Source organism: Heterocephalus glaber, unplaced genomic scaffold (assembly GCF_053883595.1).
Source record: "Heterocephalus glaber isolate CG9 unplaced genomic scaffold, H.glaber_assembly_v1.0 deba00000122, whole genome shotgun sequence".
NCBI classification, from domain to species: domain Eukaryota; kingdom Metazoa; phylum Chordata; class Mammalia; order Rodentia; family Bathyergidae; genus Heterocephalus; species Heterocephalus glaber.
The window spans coordinates 31595344-31622447 of NW_028258138.1; the positions used below are offsets into that span (position 1 = coordinate 31595344).

General features: G+C 34.9%; 1 protein-coding gene across 8 annotated transcripts in view; it reads right to left on the reverse strand.

Annotated features, from left to right (window-relative positions):
- The window catches only part of Robo1 (roundabout guidance receptor 1), a 1092891-nt gene that overhangs the window by 341760 nt on the left and 724027 nt on the right, over positions 1-27104 (reverse strand). The window contains exon 1 of one of the 8 annotated variants that reach the window (XM_087213892.1): positions 12121-12340. The exons of the other annotated variants lie outside the window; for them this stretch is intronic. Coding sequence (XP_087070018.1) covers positions 12121-12157 — 37 coding nt within the window. The 5' untranslated portion in view covers positions 12158-12340. Of the gene's footprint in view, positions 1-12120; positions 12341-27104 lie in introns of those variants that run through there. 8 annotated transcript variants of the gene reach the window in all.

Consider the following 27104-nt stretch of genomic DNA (forward strand, 5'->3'; position numbering starts at 1 on the left):
TTACCCAGTAGATAAACATTTCAGTGGTTTAAATATATAATTTGAAAACATAATTCAAAATATTGATGTGTTAAGTAATCAGATATGTTATCATTTCAGGACCAAGTTCTGACAAATACCTAGCAATAAGTAACCTCATTTAGTATCTCTTTTTTTCCTTTTAATGGCACTTCCAAATAAAAGTATGTGGAAAACTCCACATATTTCTATATTGTTTTGGGTCTTAGTAGGACAAATTTAACTTATTCTGTTTAAATATAGGCAGCCCTCTTCTAAGATGGTCAACTTATCCTGCTTTTACCGAGAGTCTGAGTTTTAGCAATGAAGTGCCCCCTCAACCAGTCCTAGATTAACTATAATGGTTAGTCATCTTTTCTCATTAATAAGCCAGATGGAATAGATTGAAAGAAAAATATCCTATCAATCATGTCAACTAATACCAAAATTGATAATAAATAAAATATTAAAAGTATATCCAAGCTGTTCTACAATATAAACATTTTAAAGATAAAGAATGTATTATACCCTAAACTACAGAAAAAGAAAAAGAAAAAGAATTAGAAGTCCTTGGTCCTTGGTGGGCATAGTGCTATGTGCTTATAATCCCAGCACTTGGGAGGCTGAGGCAGGAGGATTATTGGGAGTTCAAGGTCAGCCTGGGCTTTATAATGAGCTCAAGGACAGCCTGAATTAATAGTGAGATCCTGTCTCAAAAAAAAAAAAAAAAAAATAGAAGCATTTGGTTCTTGGTTAACTTATTAAAGAGAGAAGAAAATAATTTACTGCAAGACTATACATATATATAAATATATATGGAAATATATATATGAGGAAATATATATATATGAAGAAAAAAAGTAACTGCTGTCAAACCAGATTTCATGCTTTGTAGCTTCAATACAAGAATAGAATTTCTACCCACTGGGAAAATGAAGACAAAAACCCAATGCAACCATAAAAATGTAGTAAATACTATGCGTATAGACCAATTTCATTAGCTGTATTAATTCTTACATTCCTCAAAACACTTTAAAGTAGGCACTGTGGGCCGGGGATTTAGCTCGGTGGTTTCGCCGCCCGCTGCACAAGCGCAAGGACCGAATTCGATCCCAGGTACCAAAAAAAAAAAAAAAAAAAAAAAAAAAAAGTAGGCACTGTTGTTACCTACAATTTGTAGAGAAGTAAACTGAATCAAAAAAATTCAGTCACTGGTTTAAGATTTCATAGACAGTATGGAACTGAGATTCAGACCCCTGAAGTATTTTTAAAACCTGAAAATTAATTTAAATTTAAGACAAACGGCAAACTCTTCATTTCGTATGGTAGTTACAGGAAGGAAGGTGCTAGATTCACAGCCACAATAGTTGAGCTTTGCTATTTAGGCCCATATATTTCTACCTCTCTACAGCCTCAGTTAATGGGTCAATTTTTTCATCCATAAAAAATGGAGTTAATATAGCATGTTGAAGTTGGAATAAGAACAGATAAATTTGTCAACTCTCAAATTTTCCAAACAAAGAAAACCTAATCACCAGAGTGAAAATACTTGATCAAAGTTGACAACAAGTAATACCCGCAGGCAAGAACCAGGACCCTGATCTGAACCCCATAAACACAAAGTTGGGAGTAAAACGTTTTTTAATGGAAATTAAGAGGCTGTCTTAGCTGGCTGAGGATGTGCCTCAAAATATCTGCAAATTCTTTAAAGTGGATACAAAAATTACAAAGTTTCAGAAGATGATCTAATCTCAAGGATACTTTACTTTTTTTTTAGATGAATAAAAACACACCTCAGAGTAGGTAACTTGTACATATCTCCCGAATAATTTGTAAAGAGCTGAGACTCAAAAACAAAGCTAAGGAGAGGGCACTGTTGCCATGCAAGGGACACTGCTCTGCCTTCTCATTTGAAATCATTTCACACCTACAGTTTACCTGATACTGGACTCAGGACAGATGAGCAAAGTAATACCTGGTATTAATTATCCCATGCCCAGGAAAGAAGCTCAAATTATTTTTTGTTCAAAAGTATTTTAGCAAAAATTAATATTAGCAAGAAGAGAAATAGCAGTAGCAGCTGATACTGTAACTGTTAAGCACTGAGTAATTTCCAGTAATGTTTTGAGCAATTTGTACATGACATGTCCTCATACTACATATTACATATTAGAGTATATATTAGGTATTATATGTTTTATAGCATGTGTATAAAACTTTACAATGTTGTGATGGGAGCATGAATATAAAGAATTAACATGGGACCGGAATTTAGCTCAGTGGCATCGTGCCTGCCTCACAAGCACAAAGTCCTGAGTTCGATCCCCAGTACCAAAAAAAAACATTAACTTACCCTTCATAATGTTATAATCAAGTTCAATATTAAAAATATTATACTTTCAAAGTTCACAGGGTTACCTATATTGAAAATCTCAGAGTCCAAAAATTATGTGATCTTGTACCAAAAGTAAAATAGTTATATATTTCCAGTACATTTCCAAGGAGAAAAAGAAAATACGATGTTAAGTGAAGGGACTATGGCCTTTTTCCCTGAGAAAATGAAGTTTTAGTTGGACAGGCAGGGCTGACTATGATTTGGGATGGTCAGAGCTTCTTAACCACTAAAGTTATTTGAAGGTCTATGCTTATGAACATATTTGAATTTTTCTAAAGAGAGGATCCTTCTACAGAAAAACATATGGGATTCTTGAAGAAGGACATTAATGCAAAAAATTAAAAATTAAAGTCCAAATATGGGGTATGTTAGTTTCCTAGGGTTACCATAACAAGTACCACAAAATAGTTGGTTTGAAAAACAGAAACACATTGCCAGACAGTTTCGGGGTTAGAGGACTGCGAGCAAAGGGTCAGCAGGCGGGCTTCCCAGGGGCGTAGAGAGAGTCTGTTTCATACTGTGCCCTCGCCTCTGGCCCACAGTGGGCTGTTTGGTGGCTGCTGCTGTATGGCTCACTCAAACTCTGTCTGCCTTTACAGGGCACTCTTTCTACATTTCTGCCTCTGTGTCCCAATGTCTTCTCTTCCTAAGGACACAGTCATATTGGATTAGGGCCCATCTAAATGACCTCCTACCTGGATCAGCTACTGACGCTATCTCATTTACAGGGCCCACCTGACAGTGAGGGCTCCAACAACATTTTTGGGGAAAATGTTTAGCCCACAACCTTAGAATAAACAGAGATGAGTTGAAAGGGTGTTTCAAATGGGATACTAGGAGAGGAACATAAAATAGCGTGCCAGCAAGAAGCCCAGCATGGTTTGTGTGAGGGATTCAGGAGGACTACTAGTAAAAAAGAGTTAAAATGCCAGCTCTGGCCATAGCTTAGATCTCTAAATATGTCCAAAATACTTTGCATTGTAGCTTATTGTAGCACATAAGTTCTTAAAAGATTTTTGAGAAGCAAATTAACATGATAAAAATGTTCTGGAGGATTAAACTCACAGGGATAGAAAGATGAAGAGCTGTGGAAGGAGACTCAAGGTTTAATAGCTATTCTATAGTATAGCTGTATACAACAAAGGTAATAAAATGGTTTTTGGCCTATTAGTCTGGGTGTTAACCTGTATATACAATAAATAACTTCATAAGGACTTCCAAGAGAAATAAATGAATCTGATGTTGCCAAAAAAGGAGAGAGGTTAGAAAGGATTGATGTGTTACAAATAGTGCATGCACAATTCCCCACAATGAATGTAACCATTATGTACTGTAAACACATATTAATAAAATTTTTTAAAATAAATTAAAAAATGAAAATTCCAAGTATGTTGGAAGAATTCACACAAATCAGATAAGGGCCTCACAAGCTTAAGGATTGGTGTCTAAAAGATAAGAAGAAAGGCAGTTTAGGGGTTTGACAGTTTATATTTGGTTTGGTTTGGTTTAAAGTGCTGGGGATTGGGCCAGAGATTTAGCTCAGTGGTTCTGCCACCTGCCTCACAAGCGAAAGGACCCGAGTTCGATCCCAGGTACCCCAAAATAAATAAATAAATAAATACATAAATAAATAAATAGTGCTGGGGATTGAACCCACTGCCTTCAGACTGAGCTACATTTCCAATACTTTACTTTACTAATTAATTAACTGATAGATAGATTGATTGATTGATTGAAGACAGAGTCTACTAACATTGCTAAATTCCCTAGGCTAGGCTCAAATTTACAGTCCTCCTGCCTCAGCCTCCTAGAGTGCTGTGATTACAGGCATGTGAAACAACACCCAGCTTACTTTAAACTTTTATATGACTTTCAGAAGGCAACCAAGACTGTCAATTTCAATTTTTCCATATATTTTTCTATGACTTAAAACTATTACTTATTATTACTTATAAATGCTAAGGTTTAAAAAAAAACAACTTGAAGCTAAATATATTATATTAAAAATATACAGAAGTGATTTTTTTTCCATTCTATTCCCACAGTTTACTATTTCAAAAAGTATGTGTCCAGTTAAAGTCAAACTATATAATATACTACATACATTCAACTATAAATTATATTGAAAAAGTTTAGGAAAATGCTACCAAATTAACAAATTTAAGATTTAATGCTGAGGGGCAGGGGATTTAGCTCAGTGGTTCCGCTGCCTGCCTCACATGTGCAAGGACCCGAGTTCGATCCCCGGTACTAAAAAAAAAAAACAAATCAATATTTAATGCTGAATTCCATGAATATTTTATATAGACTCTTGATAATACACATAATCTGTTGTAATGTAGGATAAATTTGGGAAGTTGTTTAAGGGACTTAGTTTCATTTTTGCAGAGGATCTTTAAGATTATTTTATAAAGTGATAAAATATTTAAGTCCTCACTACTTCTTTGAGTAGAGTAAGAAATGTTTTGGGAGAAAGTTATTTTGTGAGAATAAGCCCATTATATGTCAAAGGAGTTTAAAATGATTATCGTTCTACATACAAGTCCAAGTCATCTATGTATTTTTTCTTCTTTACATATGTTTATTCATTTCAAAAAAGAACAAAAATTAATAAAGCATGAAATCTTTTCGAAAGTATTTTAACATGAAAGACTTTCCATAAATAAAATATTTGCTTCTACTTTAATCAATAAATATTTAAGAAGGATAAACTTAAATGTTATTCCCAATATCATAAAAACTGTAAAGTGTAAAAATTTCATTATTACAATCTAATATAGCATTGTCAAAGAGACTTTTTGCAATGATGATTAAAATTCTTTATACGTGCTGTCTGATGCAGTAGCCACCAGTCGTATGTTATAAGCACATATGTACATATACCGAGTCCACCAAAAAAAAGTATACATCAGTAAAAGAAAAATCTTGCATAAATACTTTAACACTATATTGAAACATCATGAGATTAATTCAAGTTACCTTTGGTCTCTACAATTACAATAGGTCCTCAAAGTGGTGGCCATTAGCTTCCAGACATTTATTTATTAGTATGGCAACCTGCTGAGTGTGTATACATTTTTTGGGCAGACTCTGTTTATGTATCTGTAAGGCCTCACTCATACTAAGCTATCACTCTACCACTAAACTACATCCTCAGCCTCTCTTTTAAAAAATGTATTTTTAATGCCAGGCTGGTGGCATACACCTGTAATTCCAGCACTCAAGAAGCTGAGGCAGGAGGATTGCCACAAGTTCAAGTACAGTTGCCACTACAGTTCGAGTAGTGAGTTCAAGGTTAGACTGAACTACATCGTGAGACCCTGTCTTGAAAAAAAAGAAAAAAAAGTTGTTTTGAGATAAGGTCTTGCTAAACTGCCCAGGCTGGCCTCAAACTTGACATCCCTCTATCTCAGTCTCCAGAGCCCTGGAGGAGCTGGAATTGCAGGTATGACCCAGATCATTTCAATTAATTTAACTTAAATAAGAACATGCAACTGTTGACTACTGTGTATAGCAACATCATTGTAAACTACTGTTATGTAAAAAATACAAGAAGAAAAATTACATTATGTACCAATAGCTATGTGTGTGTGTGTGTGTGTGTGTGTGTGTGTGTGTGTGTATGTGTGTGTGTTACTTGGGATTGAAATCAGGGACTTTCCACTGAGCTACACATCCACAACTTCTTTTTACTTTTAAATTTTGAGACAGAATCTACTAATTCACCAAGTTGCCCAGGCTGGTCTTGAATTTACGATCCTCCTGCTTCAGCCTCCCAGAGTGCTTGGATTACAGGTATGTGCCATCACGCCCAACACCAATGGCTGCTAAACAATTGTAGACATCACAATAGAAGTCATCTTTAACTGCAGAGCACATCACTCTGCATTGGAGAGGGGGTAGCCTATTAATAATTCAGAGGTCAGGGGCTCCCACATCCAATCTACTGAGCCAAATCTCCTAAGAGTCTCTAACAAGCACCAGACGTAATTCTGATGCACATTAAAGCTTGAGAATACCTGGTCTATTGCTACCTCCAATCCAAACTGGAGTTATTGTTTTTCTCTTACAGGAAATATGAATTTGTACCATTTTAACAGTTGAGTTCTATTCTTAGAACGTATTGATTTAATTTAAGTAACATTGGCATCAACATTTGTATAGTGCTCCATCTCTAAAAATAACTGGAAAATAATTATTTCACATTCTAAAATACCAATATCAACTAACTTCCTTGGGTAAATGCTTCACTTCAGTGGACCTAGTCCCTCTGTGTATCTTATAGCAAATGAATATCTCTCTTGATTACTGCACACAACTCTTTTTGTTTTTTAATTTTAAACCATTAAAACAATACCCTGATACTTGTTACATGATCCATGCAACATTTTCCTGGTCCTCAATTTCTTCATCTCTAAAACAAAATAAAAATGGAATGAAAAATCCTACCTCATAAGACCATTATGCCAGCCAAGTAAAGTACCTATCAGAATCTCTGGCACAGGTGTAATAAATGGTAGACATCCAGTTCCCTTCCTTTTCTCAGTGACTGTTTTTTCTATTTATTTTCCTTTTAATCCACTTCATCTGTCAATACTGTTGATGGCTGCTGGAAATCACTTAACCCCTACATGCAGATTTAGGGTCATGTAGAGCCCAAATCATTGCCTCTCTAAGGTAGAGGAAATCTAAGGACATGTGATTCACTGGCTCCTCCTCATTATATCCTTTCCCAGTGCTCCAACCCCACCCCATCCTGGAACCTGGGCTATTGTTTCAATACTCTAAATCAAGCCCTGTCCCTATAATGCCAAGTGAAGCCTCATTCCTATAACTAAAACCTTAATTTTCTCCTTGTGATTTTATTTTGAGGCTCATGCCTTATACCTATCACTTTCATTCTCTCCAAAAAAAGGAAGGAAACTAGGCACTGAATTCTCTCCTTATTTGAACAAAACATGGGGGGGGGGTCCTTCATCTGGACATACAACATTTGATATATCTGTTTAGAAACCCAAAAGAAATTTTGTCCCTTCTTTTAGATTATCATTGGTGTTATATAGCTCTAGGATTGAGCTCCACTTTTTTAGTATTTTTAATTAAAATAATACCCCAGAACAATAATAACAATTTTTAAAAATTCTAAATGTAGTACTTGGGATATATTGGTGCATTCCTGAAATTCCAGCACTCTGAGACAGAGTATAACAACAACCTCAGCAATATAGTGACTTAGTAAGACCCTGTCTCAAAATAAAATATAATAAAAAGGGTCGGATGTGCATGAGTGCAAAGGCCCTGGGTTCAAGCCCAATATCAGAAAAACTGATCATAAATCTAGTATATATAGTATATATACTATGCATATATAGTGTATATATACTACATATATACTATATATCCTCATTTTATAAGAAAAATGGATTATTGCTCTGGATTAGAGTCAACTGAATGGTATTTGAGAGACAAAAAGAGAAATTTCAATTTTTTCAAACTGGCTATAATTACATGCAAAATTTCTCTGAGATTTACATGCTATAATCTTCTAAATGCAAGCATATCAGAAATTTACAACTCATTTGGAGATTAAAGCAAATGGCCAAAAAATGAAATACAAATCATTTGGGGATTAAAACAAATGGCCAAAAAATGAACTTTCCTCTTTAAGTCTAAGAAACTACGGATTGAAGGAAATCAGACGGTTGCATATTTACCATATTTTATTTTTAAATTTCTGTTACAAAAAATCAAAAGATTTACTTATCTCCTTGGAGATGTCATGGGATTTAACTCTGAAGACAAACCACTTTAATATGTCAACTTCATAAGGACCTTGCATACTAACAAGATACTTAGGTAGGAGTCCTAGAATCATAAAATGGAAAGGGTGTTGCATTACAGTAACAGTAGAAATAAATTTTTAAATAAAAATGGATTTTTAAATGACAAAGTAAACTCTTTGATCTTTAAAAAACAAATTAGTAGGACCTTAAAGAATCAACTTTGGCCAAACTTCATTCTTATTTCTTTCTTAAGAATAATTTCCAGGTCAATTCAATGATACAACTTAAAATGTATAAGTTTTTAAATTAATGATGTTCAATGCATCTTTCTTTATGGCGAATAAGTCTCATTCAGATGATATTCCAGTAAATCTTAGATTACATTTCATCACGTGCAAGGATAAATAAAAGAGAATTTGATGAGAGGCACAACAAGGTGCCAATGCTTTATGTATTTTATCCTACTGAACCTTCAGGACACTCCTCTCTTTGAATATTTACAGATGAAGGAAGGGAGGCTGAAACTATGTGAGCATTTTGAGTAAGGTCTGTCTAATTTTTTTGTAAATGACTAAAGCTTTCTCACCCTATTCCAATAAGTTGAAAACATCTGAGTTTTTTAAAGGCAGTGGACTCCAGTGCTCATTAAGAAATCTATATGACATAAGCATTGGTCTCTGAATTAAATAACTACACTTTTGCACACCAGTCAGCTTTTCCTAAAGTATAATTGCTATGACTGATACAATATAAATTATTTTAATTACTGAAATTCTAGCATTGTTCCCTAGGTTGAATGGCTACTACAATTATAACTACTATCAATACTGAGGCTCAGATATTGAAAATCAGATTCCTCTATTCATAAAGGTCAGAGCAGAATGTTAGAGTATGGGAAACAGTGCAAATATAGCAGCACTATAAGAAAGATACCCAGGTTAAACTTACTTCTGCTAGTATATTTTGAAACACATATTGGTTAGATTGCTAATTACTTGGCACAAAATGTTGGAAACATGATATAACAAAGTAAGGTTGACTATACATACTTTATCTTGACCCTAAATCAGCGTATTTGAAATGCCTATTACCAGAGTAGAATCAAATAAATCTATGGTGAACTCCATTTCCTGGACATTCTTAGTCAACCCACTTGGGAAGCACAGTATCATTTTATATCTATTCAATGGTGCGTGTGTTGCACCGAAACAGGAGCCTATTGTGATGTCCTGGGCAGAGCCACATGTGGAGATTTTAAACCTTCACATTTTCTAAAGTTTTCCTTTCAAAAAACCCAGAAGCTAAACATATGAAAATGATTATTTTATATAAAAATCATATGGACACCTATGAAATTTTCCATTGCACACAAAATAAAAATAAACAATAATTAAAGTATTTGGTGTTTGCAGCCAGAGTTAAATCAGTATTCTTAAACACTGCACATTACTAAATACTCATGGACTTATGGGAGAAGTATTCCATACAAAAAGAAGATAAGATAAACACACTTCTCATCTGAAGCTTTGCAGGTTTAAAATGTAATCTTTTTACATATACAGGGGAAAGAGAATAATGTACAAATAGTTATTATGCCAGTTTATATTTTACAGCGTATTTTATTTCTCCAAATGGGAGCAGAGAGAGGAGACAAAGGTAAAGAGAAATAGTACAATTACTGCTCAATAGACATTCTTCTTTTTACTCTTAGCATATGATCAATAGCGTTTGAATGAACTAAGTTCAAGCATTAATGATTTTGTAGAGCTAATGATATTACTTGCTTCATACTTTACATATAATATAGGTAATATTACTAAATCCAGTGCCTGGAACATAATATATGCTCACCTAATGCTATTTTCCTTCTGCTCTCCTTCTCTGATCTTGGAGAAACAGATAAACAGGCCACAGAATTTTCTGATTAATAATAATATTACATGGCTTGATAATATGCATAAAACACTTTTTTTTTTCCAGTGCTAGAGATAGATCCCAGGACCTTGCACAAGCATGCTAACAAGCACACTGCCACTAGACTAAACTCCAAGCCCTAGCGTACTGATACAGACAGCTCTTTTATCATTAAGGCCTACACTTTAAACTTCAAACTATAGTGCTCACTTCAGCAACATGTATACTAAACTTCAAACTATATCCACCCTATAATTTTTAAGGTATTTTAAAGTGAGATTCCTTTATCATTCTAAAGAATGAAACATATTACTGTCACTTCATTATTACCTCCTAAAATCTGAAAATCAAACAGGTTAAGAAGTCCAGAGCTCAAATGACTTATCCGCGGATTTTAACATTAAAATAATCTATAATGTAAAACAACCATAACGAAGTCAATGAAGTAATTATTACAACAACCAAAAAATCTTTGTGTAGGTGATGAGCAAATTATCTTCCAGAAATGTTATAATATATCTTAATGCACAAGAGACACATGCTTTTACCATAAGGAAACTAATAACAATAGTCAAGTGACTCACCAAAGTTTCTTAGTAGAGCTAAAATTCCATTTTTGTGTGTGTGCTAGGGATAGAACCCAGGGTTGCCTGCATTCTAGGCAAATACCAAGGATTGATTGCTTGCTACTCCCTAGCTCAGAGAGCTAGGATTTGAATGTAGGTGATGTGACTACAAGCTCCACTTACCATACTTGAGAGCTACAGGTGTTTACTGTTTATAATATATAATGTCATTATATTATCAGTTGTAGCAACAATGAAATTAAAGGTACAAAAGTATTTTTTACATCTAGTGCAAAATAGAATCACCCAGAAAGTTGCTATAAAAAATGTCCAGAATTCAGCCCAGAGGTTCTGATTTGGCATATCTGAAGTGCAACTCAGAGAAACAGCAGCCCACAACATTTAAAAAAAAAAAAAAAGACAGAGAACCACTGATACCCAGAAAGAGATCCTGAGCCAGGGAAATGGGTTAGACTGAAAAGTGTGAAATGAGTAGTTAAGCCAATACTTTCCTACCCCAGAACCTGATATAACTCTGACCTGCCCAACATTAGAGACCTAAAATGCCTAGGGAACCAATGGACAAAGAGTTTCTATGAGGACAGATTGGTATAAACAGATAAAAATCTAATACTCTGGACTGACATTTCAAATCTTTAAAATATTGCCAAGGCTATTAAACCCATTCTGTTAATAAATATTCATAAAAGGAAGATGACTATTGGTCAGACGAGTTAATTCACACATAGCTGACTTCAAGCCACAATGTAATTTTTAGAATTCCTTTTACTTCTTGCATCAACAAAGACTTGGTTTGAATATTTTCCAAGTAGTGTCAAAACCTTATCTTTGAAGGCCTGCTAAACAAACTAGGCAATTCTTTCAACATCTGTGCTTTGAAAACCAGGTCATTGCTACATAGTCTGAACATAATACCATCTCTTTTAAAAACCCGAAGAAAGGTTTACAGATTTACCTTAAATAGCTTAAGGGTTTTCTGTTTTGGGAATTTTACAATGCAATGATTATGGTACTGATATTATAACTAAAAGCAGCCAGGGATACACCTGTAGTTCCAGCTCTTGGAGGGGCTGAGATAGGAAGATCACATGAGCCCAGGAAGTGGAACCCCAGAACTGGAAACCAGGTTAGGTAATCTAGCAAGAAACTCATTTCAAAAACATAAGCGGGCCAGGAATTTAGCTCAGTGGTTTCGCTGCCTGCTGCGCAAGCGCAAGGACCCGAGTTCGATCCCCGGTAACAACAACAACAAAAAGAACATAAGCAAAACTTAAACTAATAGACAACACACTTAGTCTGGCCAGGGCCATTCTAACTAGTCATATTAAAAGCTCACTATCCTGTTAAGATATTTGATTATGAATTATATTCCTCATTTCATTCATAATATAGTATTGTTCATAAATTAATTTAAAGGAATACTAAAATCTTTCATTCTACTTACTTGTTAAGTAACAGATCAAAATTTTCTTCAAGTACATATTAACTGCCTATGGTGGGAATATGTTGGGGGCAGTGAATGAGTCCTTGGCCAGTATATTTTTCCTCCATTCTCTTAGTGAAAGGCTTCATTTCTAGACCAAAGTGCACCAGAGCTCCCAGACTGGTGACACTAATTACTGGTGCAGGAATGCACACTGGGAAAAGTGAAACTCTTACCTGGGGTTTTCCCACCTGGAGCTGGCAAGGAAAAGCTGTAAGATGCCAAGAAACATGTTTGTTCTTGAATGGAAAAGATTTGTCTTTAAAGTAGACAAATGAAATAACCACACAAGAGGCAGCAGAGGAAAGGGAATAATACACTGGTGCATTTAGTCATTTAGTTCCACTCGCCCCTTAGTCCGATCACACCAACACACTTCCTGTGGCTTGAGCATATTGGGTCAATGAAATTCTTTTGTTACTGAGTGGACCTCCTTCACTTGTGACCAAATGGAACTAATACACTAATTTCCCTATTAAATTCAACTTTTTCTTGCCTAGACTGTGTCCTCACTAAGATGTTGTGAGGAATTTTATACTACAAGCACTCTAATTCTCAAACCCCTTCAAGTTTCTATCGAATTCCTCTTCTTTCATGAAGGCTTGTCTGACCAGTGCAAGTTATTGTCATCTTTATTTTCAAAAAACACCACCTTTGACCTATCTTCGTATCATCTCAAACTAGTATTCAAATTGCTTATTATCATTTAAAATTTCACCTGTGTCCACCTTTTCCCTAACTAAATTAGTAATAGTTTGAAGGAAAAAGCCCTGCCTTATATTTAGGTTCCCTGAATTGTTCTGTCCATTCCAAATAATAATGGCTGAAGTGGGCATAACATACACTTACATTTAGGTTTTTTTTTCAATGCAATTTCATTTTCAAAACATATTGTGTCTATTGTATTTTCTTCTTCTTCTTTTTTTTTTTTTTGGTACCGGGGACCGAACTCGGGTCCTTGCGCTTGCAGGGCAAGCGGTGAAACCACTGAGCTAAATCCCCAGCCCTTTTCTTCTTAAATATATAGTTAATATTATACAATCAAGGTCTAAAAGAAATTTATATATGAGACTAAATAGATGAGCTGCCAAAATAAAACCATCAACATCAAATCAAAAGCATTTTTCTCCAATTACTTTTCCAGTTTTAAATTCAAGAAAACATGGAATTACTAGAGAATATTTTTAAAAAATTAAGTTATCCATAAATTGTTTCTTTTCAAACACTATAGGAATCCTATGTTACATGAGCCAATGGAAAAAAAAAACCTATTTCTTGTGTGCTGTAATCAAACCCTGGGCCCAAAGCATGCTAGCTAGGTAACCTGTTGTACCACTGAGCTACAATTCAGTCCCCAGTGTAACAATTTGTATTAATGTAAAAATAATGTCCATAGTACTCAAGTCTTATGAAACTTATTAAATGATTATTTGAAAAATGGAAAAGAGGAGAGAGAGAGGTTGATTCCAATGTGATTCAGAACTGTAGACTTAGGAAATATTTTTTAAAAATGAGACTGTTGATGGAATGTGCTTCTATTGAAAACTGAACCAAAACTCATGGCAGCGGCTGTGGATTCTTTAGACAGATGGTGTCAACAGACCAGTTGATTAGTCAGCTTGGCAATGGAAGGATAGATAGTTTTACGAAATGCCACCATACAAAATATATGAAAAAAGAGAAAGGCTTGAATTTGTCCTCTGATACTTGATCCTAGTTACTGCACGGTTTGTAAAATAGGCTACTCTTGTCACCACTAGTTTAGAGTTTCCTCCTTAGATTTTCATGAAAATGGTTCTCAGAACAAAAAGCCAAATCCCAGAAGGGACAGCTGGGTTTAACAGGTGAAGAGATCACATCTAATGGTTTTCCTATCAAAGCCCAACTGCTGAATTTTTTCCTTATTTTTACTTAATATAAACAATATAGATTTCTGTTTTTTAAGACATATCATGTGAGTATTTATTCATAACCTAAGGTAAATTAAATGTGTACTAAAAACAAAGTGTCCCTATTTCCAAATATAAATACAATGATTTAATTTTTAGTTGCTCATGGTAGAATTTTATACTGGATTACACTTAGTCAAATTAAAGTTAGTGTTCAATAATTCTTCCCCAAGAGTCTAAGATCATGTCTACTAATGCCGCCAAATTAAATCAGAACCAGAAAGTTTAATTTGATTAGTAATTTTTCTGGTGCGTTTGGAGTCCTTCAAATGTAAATTAGTAGTTTCATTAACGCAGGAATCAGACCAGGCTATGGGGCCCTGAGGAAAAAACAGTTGGTTTGAGAATCAAAGAAACTTCAGCTGCTTTAAAAAGTAAAGTGTTTTAGAAAAGTCTCATAAACTCAGATTACCCTTATATATTTGCCTACAACATAAGATAAAGAGATTGCAGTGATTTATGCTTAATTAAAAATGTCTTCCAGTCGAGATTTGATAATAAAAGCCACTTAAATGAACATTCTTGTTTGTTCATAATATACCATAAACCTGTGAAAGACTATCCCCTTTTTCATGTCTTGCCTAAACCTAAAGGGAATTTGATGAGATAAAAAAACTTTTATAAGAATTTTATCAGTAGTTTCATAAAGATAAATTTATTATGCTTGCCTATCCTCTTCAGGAAGAATTCTGAAAGTACAGTGGATAAAGAGAATGAGATCTGGATCCAGAGAAATGCCCCACTGTACCATTCAGTTGTGTAAATTTTTGCTACCAGTTTTGTAACTGTAGTTTTCTGATTTAAGAAAAAAAATAGTAAGTGTTGAGAGGACTCTGTGAGATACTGTATGAAAAAACAATGCAGCCAGTGTGGTGACCAATGTCTGAATCCCAGCTACTGGGGAAGCTGAGGCAGAAGGATCACAAATTTATGACTAGCCTAGAGCTTAGCGAGACTCTGTCTCATAAAATAAAATAAAATAAAATGGTCTGGGAATATAGATCAGCCCTTGTATAAAAAAAAAAAGACAATAGTCTGACATAAAAGGAAGCTTTTAATAAATATTTCTTTTCATAGCTCACATTTTTAGATCACATATTTCTAGTAATCAAATGAAAAATGTTGGAAAAGGTTAAATAAAATTACTTAATATGGCATTATTTGAACACTGAAATGAATTTGCTAGCCTCTTCCAGAGCCCAAGATGTTCAGCAGCAAATATAAAAAGAGAACCACTTAACCACTCATACCACTTCAGTGGTGAAAATAATTACGTTTCTATATTCACATATTTCAAACCATTTTTTCTGTAGTATTCAACTTTGATCCTGAAAAGTCCTCACCTGGTTGAAAGTAGCATAAAAACATTTACTCAACAAATACTTAAAATAAATTTCATAAAAACATATAGGATAACCAAATTTTTTATTTTGTTTGTGTGTAGTTCAACATTTGATTAAAACTGGTTCTTCTCCATGTTAAGGTGTATCACAGATTAAGTGCTGCACAGACACAGTGCAATACACACATGTGAATTACTGCAGTAAAGTGCAAAGTTTTTATGCAAAGAGTGAAAGATCAAAGCAATATACTGGTAAGAAAATAATGGATCTCAGTCCTACACTATGAACCTTGAATTTGGTATTGCCCTGATTCCAAAGAGAATAAAGGAAAAGGAGAGGAAAGAGCCACTCCTTTACTAGTTTCATTGGACTCCTTAGGGCCCAACCTGTGAGGAGCATGACCTGTGTTTGCGTCCAAAGACTCAGGTGAGTCTTTGTGCTTCGATGATCTGGAGCCCATGAGACACAACACTAGCTGATAGATTCCAAATTTCTCTCTCCCTGGACTTACATACAACCAACCTACTTCTCTACAGGGCTTCCTGGCTGAGGAATATGGCCATAAAATTCTTACCTTTACCTTTGCCCCCAGTTCCCTCACCATTTGTAACCAAACTCCTGGCCCATTTCTATCTCTCTATATCAGCATTTGCCCAATTTTAGTTCTACTCTAATTCAATGCTGACTCTATTTTTGTTGCTACTATGTAGTTTAGGCTGGCTTTAAGCTGGCTATGTAGTCCAAGGTCTCCTCAAATTTTTGATCCTTCTGCCTCAGTCTCCCAAGTGGTGGAATTACACAGGATATAGTACCCACCCAGCTAATTCTACCTTTTTATCAGCATTTAATTGAACTTCTATATTTTACGATATGTATAGCTATACTTTTTGAACGCCTTTCTTTTTTTTTTTTTTTTTTGGTACTGGGGATCGAACTCGGGTCCTTAGCTTGCAAGGCAGGCGGTGGAACCACTGAGCTAAATCCCCGGCCCCCTTGAACACCTTTCTTCATTTAATATAATCAAATAAGAATCTACTTTGCATTGGAAGAAACTTGAGAATCCAGCTATGGAAGCACACACATGGCAATCCTTCAAGTAACAGAATAAGAACAGCAGGTTGACTTTCTCCAAAATTTTCTTAAAGACCAGTATATGTGATTGCATCATAAATTTTGTGAATTACAGCAAATCTAAGATACATCTTACATTTTCAAAATTGAATCAAACCTCTGCCTAGCACCAAGTGCTTTTTTTGGTCTTTAAATTTCAAAAAGGGCTTCCACTAGAACTTTAAGAACACTTCCCTGGCAAAGAAATGCATTAAACCACTTCTTTTCTAAAATAGCTGTGGTCATTTAAATAGACTATTCCCAATTGTCTACAGAATAAATTCCAAACCACTTAGTCTGTCAGGTAAAACCTACCGCACTCTGACCTCAGTGTGCCTTTTTAAAACCTCAATTCCCACAATTCCCTTCTGATCTAGAAAAATCAGATTACTCACTGAGATTCAAATGTGTTTTGTTCTTTATTCACACTCATTCCTCTTCCTAATATTTCTGTCTTTCCCACCCTCCTTTCTTCTTTCTTCTTCAAGATATATTAATTTAAACTAATTTTCTGACTTAAAAGATTTGCTGGAGTTTTGAGTCATCTTTCTTTGTTTTATGAAATGATTTAAAATTCATGTACTATTTAATTTTTCATATTCTTTTTCACTCAAACTGCAATTTAAGTTCTTTGAAGGCAGGAACAGAGGGCCAGGGCCATGGCTCAATGATAGACTCCGTGCTTAGCTTGCATGACATCAGGGGTTCCATCCCCAGCATGGAAAAAAAAGACAGAAAAAGAAAACACCCACAAGAACAATAATTTTTACGTTTTCCTCTTCTAAACATAACAATCCCACAAAAAATCTTGATTTGGTAATTCTATATTTTTAAAAATATATTACACAAGCTACATTGAAAAGAAATAAAGGAAAGTGTAAAAGAAACTAACCATGAGAAAATGAAAATCTTCTCACATACTCAGAAGTATACCCAGTCTTAGCATCTCAGATCAGAGGTTCCAGACTCCACTCATGATCATATGCAATGCAGCACACACTAGAAATTATGATCATTCAGGACCTGACTTAACCAGTCCTAGTTCTAGCAGGAAGGACTTAGCCGTCTATGAATTTTGAATATCTATATAGAAAATTGTTTTAGTATATATGAATCAACTAAAATAATTTAATAATGCCATATAAATTGAGAAGACAAAATACTTTGCTATTTATTTTTAAACATTACCTACATATGTATTAAACACATTACCTATATATATATAACCTATATATGTATTAAACAGCAAGTATTCAAAACCCACATGTACATCTTCAGAATCTTATTTCTGTACCTGCTTCTTATGTACAAAAATCTCAATCTAGTTATTCAGATTTCAGAAATTATCACCAAGTGCATTGGCTAAATCTGATCTTTCTTTCTTTCTCTCTTTCTTTCTCTCTCTCTTTCTTTCTTTCTTTCTTTCTTTCTTTCTTTTAAAATACACATTTCATTAGCTCATGTTTCTGGAGGCAGGGACGTCCAAGAGCATGGAACTGGCAGCTGGTGAGGTGTATCTCATATTTTTAGATTTACAAATCTATTTGTAAATACCCTATATATTCACATTTACAGACCTAATAAAAATATACACTTCCACCTAGTGGCCAATCCAATTTACCACTGTAGGAAACAGAGGATGAATAAAAGACATTAAGTTCCATTTCAAACACATAAACTTATGCTATGTTTTTTGAGGGGAGGGGGATCTAAATTTTAATACTAGATATTTTCCCTTTTCACTTTTTCATATACTTTTGCTTTGCATTTCCTCCAAATAATGAAATAACAAGGGTATCAATAATAAAAATGGGAAAAGGCACTTTGGAAATCCTTATAAATGCCAGGTAACCACCCATGACATTACACATACAATATTATTATGTTATATGTTCGTAAAACATGCTATATAACAGATAATATCTTCATTGTGGAGGTAGAGACTGAGACTCACAGATGTGAAGGATCCTCCCTAATGTTCCCTGCTCACTGCACACATCTGGGTCTCATTCTGCTGCTTCCAAAGCTTGTGCTTTTTCCATGATATTCTGCTCAATTAAAACCAGGTACATGAGAGAGAATTAAAGGGCTGAATTTCCAAAATACATCGTTGTGCCTTTCAATAATTAAAATATGACTGTACTGAAGCTGAAAGAGTAAATTTGAAAGTTCTATAGACTGTATTCCCAGCCGCATCCCCCCAGCAGAGGTCAAACGCAGCTCCAATCTATTCTCCAACTATTGACAGACCTCTTTATCAACATTAGTACTCTTCAGGGTCTGACATCTCTCTTTAGGCCAGAAGTATTTATTTAATCAACAAGTACAGCTTGAGGGACATCAGGCTCTTATTCATGGTTAAGTAATTAGAAACGGAAAACACATCACCAAGTGCCTAATATATGCAAGCATTAATTGGTTCAATTGGTGAATGTTTCCCCAGACTGCATTTGTTTCTTATAGATGGGTGCTGTGTTCCTATCCAGGCCTCATGGCTTTCAGGGTTTGCTAATTAGTGCTTTCCTAATCCCATTCAGGAAACTAGAGCAAAATTTTGCCATTCCTCTTCGATAAATGGGTGGTCACTGAGATTAGGTCAAGCCAGCCCAGTCTACAATAGCATCCTTAATCAACCAATGTGAAATAAAAACGAGGCAGAAATCACAGCTTTTATCTCACACTGTCTCTGGAGCTAATTAAAATGCACAGGCTCTTCCTCTGCTACAACCCTGCTGTTCTATACACTAATAAGCCAACAAAAGGTGCTGAAAGCAATGGACTGAATAATTGTTGAAAGTTACAGTTCCTTAAAGGCAACTGTTAAAAGATTTCTGTCTCCTCAGCAATGTTGATCACATTCTGACAAAGAATCTGTGAGTATGATCTCCTTTCACATTTATACTAAGAATCACACAGATTTGGGAGAGATGAGAATCTTAGAAATTGTTGACTGTGTTCTATTGATTGATGTGTTATGTATTTGGCTTTCAACCTACTTTAATAACTAAAGAATTAAAATAGCACTATTTTCTTTGAAAGCTGTCCCCAGAGTATAGTAGAGGCTCAAGAGTTTTAAGGGAGTTTATGAAAGCCCACTGCCATAAAAAACAAAAAGGTGGGAGGAGGAAGTGGGAGAGGACAAGATACAGGGAAAAAGAAAGAAAATGCACACACACATACACATAAACATAAATGTGATCTACTTGGGCTCATACACTACCTAGTCATTTTACCTACCAAAAATAAATCCTTAAATTAATAAGCAACTTTAATAAAACAGCCATCTAAAATAGAGTAAGCTTTTGATCTTGCTGTTCCCCTGCCTCGGGGTATCCTTTATATTTATTGAAATGCACCTTGAGTATGTTACAAGTAAAACAATAATTTCCTACACTTTAATACATGTACAAGCATATAATTTTAGGTCGCATTTGCCAAGGAATACCACATGTTCCAAACACATATACCAAATTAAATTCACCTTATAATTATATTTAAAAATCAATACATTAAGTCAGAATTCAACATGCTCAAAGAGCCCAAAACTGTAATTATGAGAAAGTGACCTACCTCTCTGAGATTGAGCACAATGTAAGACATCTGGACAGAAGGTGAAAATTACCACCAGGACTCCCTGCCTCCTCTCCCACAGACATCTTAAAAACAGGGGCCTAAGAATCTTACATACTTTTTATCTGCTTGGCACATTGTCACAATGCAACAGTGGTGTGACAATTTCAGAAGGCCTCAACTATAGTTCTGATGCTACACAAAAGTTCTCAAGACTGTGAAAACAGAAATGTATAAGATAATATTTTAGTATAGCATTCTTTTCCAATAGAATCACATTCATTATATCAAAAACTTAAAGACCTTCACTGTAAGTTTTTGTTTGACTGTTTCTCTATCACCTGGTATTCATTAGAAACAAACACACACTGCCACAGTAACTACCAGTTATATAACAAAGAAACTTAGCTGAAAGATATGTGGTAAAAGCAAGCAAAAACAAAAAACAAAAAAAAACCCCAGAAAAACAAAAAAACTCTCTTTTTGAGATAGAACTTAGATTTTGTGGTACTTTTTCCTCCTTATTTAATAACTGTATGTAATTTTAAAACCACATGAAAACACTTCAGTTAATGGGAATGTGTAAGGATAATACCTCTGGAAAGTATAGTTAAAATGATACATCAAGGGAGAGAATATTAAATATGAAGAAATAATAATTAGGAATAAGTAATGAGTTTAAAATACATATTTTTTTAAACCACTACTATTATTACTTCCTGTCATCAAGAGAATGAGTCATTTATATAAAACATGGTACATGTGTTACATGTATTAGCTTACTTACTCATTTCATCATGATATAAAATAGATATCATTGTTTTATCCATTATAGAAATGAGGAAACTGGAATACACAGTGTTGAGAAATTTAACTTTCCCAGGCTTGTTATTAGGCACTGAATCTGTGTACGTAATCATAATGGCATATATAATTAAATAAATTATACTGTTACAGTTTATTTTATTCTATTCTACATTGTAGTAATGGTTCACAATGATGAAGAGTTGGAAACTATGCATGTTAAGCACCTTATACAAATTATCTCATTAAGATCTCTCAAAGACTTACTCCCATCATGCTCTTCCTTGACTGCCAATCAGTATCTCAAACAAGAAAGAGATGCCTCAATACACTACCCACACTGAACAAACATGGCATTGTGATGTAGGCATCTAGGCCTAGATTAAATACTAAGCCTTTCCTTAATTGTGGCTAGAAGAAAATATTATAAAATTTGCTATCTTCAAAATTTATAAGTACACAACTTGGAAGAGTTAAGTATATTTACACTCTTGAGAAGCACACCTCCAAAACATTTTCATCTTGCAAAACTGAAACTCCATAGCCATGAAATCACTCCCTTTTCCTCCATGTTTGAAGTGGTCAGAGTATTTATCATGTTATTATATAAATCTACAAACATATACATCCTAAAAATAGTAATAACTAGAATTACAAAACTGAACTTTTCCTAAGTGTACTTTAAAATATCTTAAAACTATAGAAATTTCAGAGATGATGGCTTAAAACCATTTGTATAGTAAGAATTAAGCATTTCTACCATGTTCCAAGAGTGAACCTGAATGCTGCTTTTTTATACATTTTACTTTTAACAAGAAAGAGTAAAGTTCACTTTAAAAAGTTTAATACACTCATTACAGTTCTCAGAATTAAGTGACAGACAAGCTAACATTTTAAAGTCAATGATAGCAGCTAAAGAACAAATTTATACCTTCTTTTCTTTTAACAGTGTCCCGCCCATAAACACACACACCGGTTTTCTAAAGGGGACCCAGAAACAATTGCTAAATTAAATTACCACTTACACTCTTTCCTTGCTCAAATGCAGCCACAAAGAACCCTTTGGGAGACATTTACAGAATCTGTTTCTCAATCTCAGAGGTCAGTCATTTCCCACTAAAGCCGATCATAAAAGCATTTGTATTGAAATTGCCACCGGTTTCAAGAACTCAAACTTGCCATAGGAAAGGATAGAGCACTCTTTCAAAATCTATAATCTAATCTCTTTTTCGGGGAGTGAGTCACATTTGGATCTGTAGAGACTAATATAAGGAATTTACAAAACGTTAGGCAATAAAAACGACAAATCTTTATTATGAATGAATATGCAGGCCTGACTAGGAAAGAGGCAAATATGTGACCATTCTCAACCACGAATATAAATATTTGAGCATTTAAATAAGGAGAAATCAACCCCATTTTTGGTTCAACTGGAAGACAGCTGGGCTGACGGATAGGGGTGACCCTGGAAATTCTGTTGAAAATGAGGAAAGAAAACTTGAAAAGGAAAAAATGAAGGGCAGCTGGCTCAGACTTGTACTAACTTGTAACCTGGAGGTTGCAAAGTCAAATATGTTAAAAGGTAAGTAAGCACACAAGAGAAACCATATTATTCATACATGTGTGCACCTTAATAGTGAAGAGAAATATACATAAAAATTTAAATAACCAAAGCTTCAGTGCCTAGGATGTGATTCAGTGGGAGAGCACTTACCTAGGGGGTATGAGGACCCAGGTTTACTCTCCAGCATCAGAGAAGGAAAAAAAAGCTTTGTGCCTAACACTGCAATATGCATTATTAATGTTTATTTTATTCTCCGAGAAACCTGATGAATGGACTGTAGCGGTGGTGGTGTTGATGATAGGGATGAAAATGATATTATAGACACATTTTACAGGAAGGGAAATGAAGGCTTACAGATGTCAGGGAAGTGAGTTGAGGTGATCTAGCAATAGAGCCTGGGATATTTCATGAGATCAAGAAAGTCAAAAGTCATTGCTGAGCTTGCCTTCCCTGAACCACAGCCCAGATGACTCAGAAAGCAGATGAAGGTGAGGCAACCTAGAGGAAGAAAAGAAGTTCCAGAAGCTGTTTCAATAATCATCAGGCTCACAACAGAAGAATGTTGTAAGTATATAGACAAATGATCAGTAATAATTATGTTGGGGGAAAGATTTTAAATGAACTGTAAAAATGTTGTAAATCTTCCGGTGCCTTCTAAGCCTATCCTTTCGGTGTCCTTCTCTGATTGGCCCCCTCTCAAGAGTTCCTTGATGAGTGGACAAGGTGTAGGCCTCCCTTTATCTTCCCTGCTCCAGAAGATTTCTACCATCCTTAGCTGACAGAGGAGAAAATGGGGGCATTCAGACAGCTAGCTAACAACTTAGACTATGTGGGAGACTACATTAATTTTGGTCCAGTAAAATGAAAGAAAGCATTGACATTAGTATTTAAAGCAATATTTTCTGTTAAGTAAGAGTTGAAAGGGATAACAAAAATAAGTGCCTTCTTAGTGCAGCAGGCAGTGCGTCAGTCTCATAATCTCAAGGATAACAAAAATAATTTCATTTTATACCAGGGTTTCTTGGATGTGGCCCAACTGACATTTTGAGCCAGATTCTTCTGCTACGAGGGCTGTGCTGTGCATTATAAACCATTTAGCAGCAGCTTTGGTCTCTCAATAGATGCCAGGATCAGCTAAAATAACCAAAACTACCACATATCCCAGGTCAACTGTTTTAGACATATTTGAGTTTTCTGTTCTGTTTATTGTTAAGTTTTCTTTGTATGGAACGTTGAATAGACTTACAGACAGTAACAAAGCCAGGAGCTCAAACAAAGGCTAGGAATTCCATGTGTCTAAGACAGTTTGGAAATTCTACTTCGTCAAATACAAATCAGCTAAAGACAGCTAAGATTTGAGTTATGTGGATGATAAAAACTCCAACAAAGAAAAGAAAGTGTGGCTGAAGAACCTAAGACTAAATCTTAAGTGTATACTATGAAATTAGTGATCATGCACAAGAAAAGACACAGGAGGAAAAAAGTTTAAAGAAAACGAAGTTTATAGCATCGCATCTTTTCCAAAGCTATAAAGAATTGGAAGTAGAGGGCAATCAAAGAATTCACAGGAAGGCCCAAGAAAATGAGAACCTAGATGAGCTTTTGCTTTGAGCCAAAAGGGAATGATTGATAATCTTAGTAAAGAGGCTCTAGAGAGACCACCACCTCACCATTTGGTGACCTGTATCAGTCCTTAATTGCAATAATGGAAAGAAGGAGTCAATGTATATTCTGAAATGCTTGGGTCACTAGCAATTTTTATCTGCACAGGTTCCACTTTCATGGCAGCATTCAGAGAAGAAAAAAAGAATCAAACTCGTTCCTTCTGAGTTGTGGGTACTACCCAGTCAACCATGCTGTCCAAATCCTGCCTCTCAAATCGCTTTGTAATATATACCATTCGCCCTGTCTGGAGTCTTCAATGACAGCTATTCATGTGTTCCAAGTTGATCAAATGCAGGCTGCAGTGATGGCTCAGCACTACTTGCCCTTACCAAATGAGCAGAAAATGTTTCTTTCCCATCAGACTGGTGTACAAGCTATACTGTTAGGCTTTTAATGGAGTTCTTCTCGCTAGAAGAAACATTTTCACCTAAAGAACAGGAGCAAGTTTGACCTGCTGGGATATAGAGAGCCTTGGTTCTGAATAATGGGGATAAACCAAAAAAAGGAAAGCTTTTGCCCCTATTTTAAAAGCCCCTGAGTCTCCTTTGAGTCAGGCAGGCTGAATGAAGAGTAGTGTGGTTTTGTGATCCCAACTATTGTTCAGAAGGACTGAGATCGCCAGTGCATTTCACTAGGGATAGAGCATTTAAAGGGAAATGTCTGAGTACTTAAGATCTCTTTGTGTTCTTAAACAGTGCCTATTTACAAACTTTTCACTAGTGAGTAAAAACATTTACTGGCAATAAAACACAGCAGTGTTTCAGATGTTAACCTCTTCCCCCAAAACATGACAAAGTGCTCGGAGACCTCAGGCAGAAAAAAACTGCCTGGTTTTCTCTTGCCACAAACACGAACACTGAGAACAAGGAAAGAGGGGAAAAATTAGAAAGTATTTCCTTGACACTATCAATGCATTGGTTTTACAAAACCGCAATAAAATACATTTTAAAAAAAGGTATCAAAGTAGATGGGGAGGGACTTCTACACTTCACAAAACCTTTAGCAATTAAATGTAGGATGTAATTGGGCCGGGGATTTAGCTCAGTGGTTCTGCCGCCTGCCTCACAAGCACAAGGTCCCGAGTTTGATCCCAGGTACCAAAAAACAAAACAAAATGTAGGACATAATAAGGATGAAAAGAAAACAGTTCAGTGATAAATTGACCTCTGAAGAAGATTGAGCATTACTTTGGTAAATGTGTGTTTTCCAAGAAGTCCTGATATTCTGTTACTACACTCATAGCTTAAAAACAGTTTAATTATCTCTGGGTTTTATCTTCATGAAGGGCCCCTCAGGCAAGAACTATGCTATAAAGATATTACATGATTCAAGTCATTAAATACATAGAATGTACCCAAATAGAAATGATTAACCAATGATGAAAGCACACTTGTTTGTTTACTACACTCCCCATGTAGTCTCTTAATAGCTCTTGGTAAATAAAGATACTGCAATGTCTTCTTTAGCATCAAGGGTACACAAATAAATCTTGGTGAAAAGAACTGCCTGTCCAAATTCTCCATGTATGTTTCTCACACTTTTATAAATTTTCCTAAGTCATCCACTTGTCAAAGTTTTCATCAAAATTAAACAGAGCTAAGAACTAGAAGACAGCTCTTGACAGAAAGAAAACTTCTTAGATTGTGAAACTCTTCGAGCTTGTGTAATTCTGGGAAGATTTCATTTCAATTAGCTAAATTAAAAGCAAAACAGCTGTGGAGATGGAAAAATTAATGCCTATTCTAACTTCCACAGCGTACTGTAATTCTTGAATCTGGAGTAGTCTGTGGCCTAGGTTTTCCCTGATGGCTCACACTGGGTAGCTTTCATCTCTAGAGACCTTTTATCCCCACCTGCTGGAAACATGAAACATAACTAGATCCAAGATAATCATTGACATATTTCAGGAATGAAAGATACTTCCACGAATTAGATTAAAAAATCACCTGTTTTAAGCTGTATCCTTTAGTACAGTATTTCTACCACTAAATAAATTTGCAGCCCTAAAATTTTTTGTTATGTAATTGTGACAGATTTATTTTCTTCTATTTCTTAAGCTTTAAAACCGATCATTACATTTCATCAAAATTGTCAAGCAATTGTTTTTGAAAAAAGGAAGGAAACATACAATGGATGGACAGTTGCAAATTTTGACCATTAGGAAAGACCTAATAAGGATATTGATACAGAAAACAACACAACTAATATCTTTAAGTATGAGGAATGTAATATCCATTGTTTATCATATACGAAAAAGATGTATGGATAAGTGGTTCAAAAGTAAGATCTTAACTATTTTTAACACATGAATACAGCTTTCTCCTAAGGGGAGAAAGAAATAACTTTTCGTGAGGATATATAATACTGAGTTTTATCTGCCTCAGGAGGTATGAAAACAGAAAACATCTGTTTAGGTTTCACCTTCTGTTGTATAAATTAATCCTCATTGTTGATTATTCATTAATTTTCTTTTAAAAAAGAAAACCCCATATTGTGTACCTCCTATACAAGGTACATCTGTGTTTATAGAAACATGAAATTTAATGCTAAATTCGTTTTTGCAAATTAAACGTACTTGAATATAATTTAGTAGAAGTCTAAGAAAGCCTATAAAAATCAGAGTAACATGGGCTGGGGATTTAGCTCAGTGGTTTTGCCGCCTGCTGTGCACATGCCAGGACCCGAGTTCGATCTCTGCTACCAAAAAAAAAAAAAAAAATCAGAGTAACAGTCCAAAATGAGCATAGAAACAAAGTATTTCCCTCTGCTTAAACATTTTATACCTCAGTGGTGATTATTGATAACAATTACTTTAGGAAAAAAGAAATTATCTACCAACATTAGATACATTCTACATGAAATAGTGCTTTTTCAGGAATTTTCTAAGAAAATAATAGCAGTATTTTCTCCCAATAATACTTTTTTTTTTGGTACTGAGGA